Source organism: Tupaia chinensis, unplaced genomic scaffold (genome assembly GCF_000334495.1).
Source record: "Tupaia chinensis unplaced genomic scaffold, TupChi_1.0 Scaffold000017_1, whole genome shotgun sequence".
In the NCBI taxonomy this organism is placed as follows: Eukaryota; Metazoa; Chordata; class Mammalia; order Scandentia; family Tupaiidae; genus Tupaia; species Tupaia belangeri.
This window is the reverse complement of record NW_006159447.1, coordinates 1417459-1422259: the sequence shown is the minus strand read 5'-3', so window position 1 is coordinate 1422259 and position 4801 is coordinate 1417459. Positions and strand designations below refer to the sequence as shown.

Sequence of the window (4801 nt, the reverse complement as noted above, 5' to 3'; positions counted from 1 at the left end):
GGAATGCCTTATATCACGTCCACAACGGGGAGGACGTTGTGCTCCTCACCACCTGCAAACATGGCAAAGACTGGCAAAAGCACAAGGATTCTCGCTGTGACAGAGACAACACCGAGTATGAGAAGTAAGTGGCTTGGCTGGTGTGCTTTTGCGAGACAGTCCTGGGCCCTGCCTGCTGTGGTCCAGTGTGATCTGGGGTGGGGACCACGGAGCTCTCTGTCCTCCTGTTCTGAGCCTGGCACTGAGCACCCAGGGTCTGCTCTGTGGATGGAGGCTGGGGACATAGAGTTTGAGGCACCTCAGGCCAGCTGAAAAGCCCAGAGCACTTGCCTGAGCCAAGTAGGCAACTGTGTCTCCCTCTTGCTTAGAAAACCTTCAGGGCAGTGTGTCTCCAGTTCATGGTGGGGATATGGTCAAAGTTTGGAGACAGTGCTTCACCCATATGTACAGGAGGGTTTCTCCGAGGATGCCTGGAGACCTGGAGAGGCTCTGATCTATTCATAGCCTGGAGAGTTTCTCCCAAGATTGGTGCTGTTGCTTTTTCTCACGAGCTGGGGTATTCACTTTCCTTGGAGTTTTTCCCAGCCTCAAATTTTCATCTTTCAAAAAAATTTTTGTTTTTTCATCTTTCTATTTCTGTACATACATTTGTATTAGTCGTACATGTGTTTTACTTTTAGCTGGTGAACTTCGTGTGCCCATGTGTTTCCTCTCCCATGGCATTGACTTCTGTGAAGGAAGACTAAGCTTGTTGGGGACTGTGACCTTGCATTCATTCATCCATCTATCCATCCATCCATCTCATCCATTCATTAATTTGTATAGGTCCTGTTTCCTTCCTAAGAGAAACTTTTAAAATCTGGGCTTTGGTCCCAAAGCTGTAAACTCTGGTTGCTAATTTAGATTTCCCTTCTCCTTTGTCTTTATCTATTTGCATATAAATCGTAGACTGTTACTGTTTGAATGGGTGTGAGATGCCTCCTTACCCTCTGTAGTGAGGCAAGTTTTGCCCGTTGCTAAGTAACTGAGTTGGTTACTTTGTGGCCCTTTTCACTCTTCCTTTCTTTTTCGATGACAGTAACTGACAGTGGATTTGGGGTCAAAGCTAAATTCCACAAATCTGCTTCAACCTGAGCTCGGCTGGTCAGTTTCTTAGTTAGGTGGGGTTGGTACTCCAGACTCTCACTTGTATCTGGCTGTGAAAGAGTTAGTGAGTTCCTACAGTGCATTTCCACGTTACGCCAGTTAAAAACCAGAGCAGCCGTGTGCTACCCAGGGAAGGAAGGGGAACCTCTCAGCTGAGTACAAGAGGAACTGGCAGAGGTTGGCAGATTTTGCAATTGATTCATGAAATGCAGAGTAGGGGAAATGCTTCACAGACCTGATTGGAACAGGAAGGGGTATGGTGGGAAAGCGGCCCTGAAATGAAAGGTTTGATTGTTGTCTGTGGATTTCCTCAGACACTTGGGCCTCTACAGGAGTGATTGGAAGGGAAATTAAAGTCCTCCTATACCTGACCATAGTGAGTGAAGGAGAAAGTACCAGACTCTTGGATTCTACTCCCCAACCCTCCACACCTTGACTTTCTCAGGCATAAGAAAAGCCTGAGGCAAGGATCAGTTATGAATCTATATTTTACTCTTACGCAGGGGCAGTTGTTACGTATGAATGTTGGGTGCAGTTGCATAGATTAAAATGATCTCACAAAAGAAACTTAAACTGTGGTTGGTAATAAACTGCTTTGTTTGCACGACATTTACATTGACCTATTCCTGTGGGTGCCTGTATGAAAAAATGTGTATAGCCTTTCAGGAATTTCTTTGTCTGGTCTATGGTGGAGTAACTGGAGATGAAGTCTAATCTTTCAGTGTCTTCTAAAGCAGTCTCACTGAATTTTGTAGGATCACGGTGTTCGTTCTTTTGAAAAGGTCAGAGCTGAGATTTCTTCAGGAAATTTGAATTCTGTCTTTATCACAGCAACACTCTCAATTCAATAACACAACCGTGTCTTCTTCACTCTCTTAGGTCCACAGTAAATATGAAATCTCTCTTTTCTGCTGAATGGAAGCTTTTTCTAGAAATTGGCAATGAAGGAAGGAAGGGCTGGTTTCCTCGGACCTTTAATTTTTGCTAATTAAATTTAAGTAATTTTTGACCTCTTTGTGATGGGGCCAACCAATCTGACACCCACACCCTTGTGTTGATTTATGTTTAAAGACCACCAGGGGTCAGGACCTCAGGATCCGGTCTTAGTGGCATTCAGTGGAAAAGCAAGTTTGTTCTTTTTTCCCAAGTTGTGATTTCTTTAGGTCTCTGCTAGACTTTTTTTTTTTTTTTTTGCATACCTGTGAGTCCTGACCTTGTCTAATAGGACAGGAGAGTGCTGCCCTGTGTTTTCATTCCCTAGCCTGCATACCTAGGGTTTGAATTTGTTACTCTCATTAGGTTATCAGGGTTCTTTATCTTTGAGAAAGGATGCTTGCAAACATTATTGCCTTTTTCCAGTTTCCTTGGAACTTAAGAAAATAAAGCAAGAACTCCGAAACGTGGAGTTAGTGCAGCAGCAGAACAAGCAACGCGTGTCCTGCTCTGGACTTAGAGCAATTACTGCGCTACTTCGAGTGATGTTTTCTAGAAGTTAGTCTTCCATATGTGAGATATAGAACTCCTCCGATCGAATGGTAAATCTCTGGGGCTTTAGAGAGGAGGTGATTTTGAAGTTTGGCCTATGCAAGTGACCTGCGTCAGTTGGATTTTTCCCACTGACACCTCCTGTGGCCGTGATTCATCATGGTGAACCTTAGTTTATCATCGTGTACAATGGGTCTTAGACTGCTTTAGGGATGCTCCAACCCTCCATTTGGTAATAGATCATAAACACACGATCCATGTCCCTCTACTTCTTTATTAGCAAGGGTCTATGAAAAGGCTTTAATTTAATTGCCTCTTGCAAGCCATCACAGAGAAGTTTGCTTTGGACTTCGGGGGTCTCATAATTAGGTTGACAATTTATAGTACCCTGGCCAAGTTAATATATTATTATGAAATGTATGTAAATGCATCGCCTAAAAAATAGTTGCTTTTTGTAAATTATAGCTCATGTGATAATAAAGATTTAGTGCTAAATGTTGGAGGAGTTCTATGTCACCTGTACTTTTGTGAAAATTAGGCATTGGCTGCAAAGGTACGTGAAATGAAGGAAAATATTGTTCCCTTTTAATAGAAAATACATTTATCTTGTAATGTTTGACCTGGACTTCTAGGATTATATTAAAACATACATTTTTATGACATCTATAATTAATTTTCGTCAGTTACATATTTTAACAGATATAGATGACACCAGCTAAAATAAGTCTCTGTAGTGATTAAATGATTTGTAATGAGCCTTTAGAAAAATTCTATTTTACGTCCTTTGAGCGTCTTAGGCATCCTTTCAGAATTACTGTGTTTTTATATAAACTTCATAGTTCAAATCCCTTCAAAGGGCATTGTTATGAAACTTCAGATTTGGCTCTCTGAAATAGGAGAAAGAGAAGAAAATGAGAGGTGGCTTCTATCTTTGACCTCTCTAAGGAAAACAGCGCTACATATTTTAAGCAGGTCTTTTGGAAACAGGCACGATACTAGGCATCTTTTTTTTTTTTTTTGGAGAGATTTTCACTGTAGGGTGCGTGCGCTCGCCAGACAGACAGAGAGAGACATAGAGACAGAAAGCGAGAAATCACCCCCCAGGGGGGATGGTCACGCCGCAATCCCTTCTCCTCCATTCTCTCTCGGGATCTTGGGCACGCACGCACACACGCCTGGCGTGAGTTTTAAGCCACCGAGTCCGGGACACGAACCGCGGTCAACTACGTGGGAGTCCAGCAACATAGCCATTACGCTAACTGCTGGTTCCCACTAGGCATCTTTTTGACATCTCCCTTTTCCTATGTTCGGTAAAGCTGTACCTTTACAGAGACAACCCCAGTATCTTTGCACATCTTAAAGTAAGGTACATGATCATTCGGCTTCTGACAGCCTCATTTTACAGTAAAAACTGAGGGTCACAGGTCCAGCAGGTGGTAGTGGTTAAGGCACTGGACTCCCACATGGCCGACTGAGGTTCTAGCCCAGACCCAGCAGCTTGAAACTCATGCCGGGCACATGTGTGTGCATGCCCAAAATCCTGATGGGAGAATGGAGAAGGGGTAGCAGCATGGCCATCCCTCCTGGGAGGTGATTTCTCACTTTCTCTCTCTCTGTCTCTCTGGTGAGTGCATGCTTCCTTTTGCAAAAATCTCTCTTAAAAACAAAAACCAAAACCCTGAGGCTCCATGTTGAAGGGATTTATTTAAGGTCAGAAAACTCGTTAGTGGCAGGCGTCCTGAATTTTTCCTTGATTTAATTTTAGCATTTTTTTCTTTCTTTCATATGATACAGTGTGTATGTGTGTGTGTGTGTGTGTGTGTGTGAGCACGAGAGAGAGAGAGAGAGAGAGAACAGTTTCATATCACAGTCCTCTTTTTCTGGCCCTCCACATTCTCAGGATCTTGTGCCTATGCATGTCCCTCGAGTATTGTCAGGCCAACCCACGGATTCGAGCCCATGGTTGTACTGTGGACTGTACCACCTGGCTGGACTCAGTCTTCATTTCTAATTGCAGACATGCTTGAAGAGTGCATCTCCATGGGATCAGCAGATAGCAGAATGGCTACGTCGCTGGACTCCCATGTAGTCAACCACAGTTCGAGTCCTGGACCCAGTGACTTAAACTCATGCTGTGTGTGTGTGTGTGTGTGTGTGTGTGTGTGTGTGT

At 43.6% G+C, this 4801-nt stretch overlaps 1 protein-coding gene across 1 annotated transcript in view; it reads left to right on the top strand.

Moving 5' to 3' along the window:
• Positions 1-4801, top strand: part of EXT1 (exostosin glycosyltransferase 1) — a gene marked incomplete at its 5' end in the record, with an annotated part of 346475 nt that continues 341674 nt past the window's right edge. Inside the window, 1 exon segment of the mRNA XM_006140061.2 lies at positions 1-124. Within this exon segment, the coding sequence (XP_006140123.2) occupies positions 1-124 (124 nt within the window).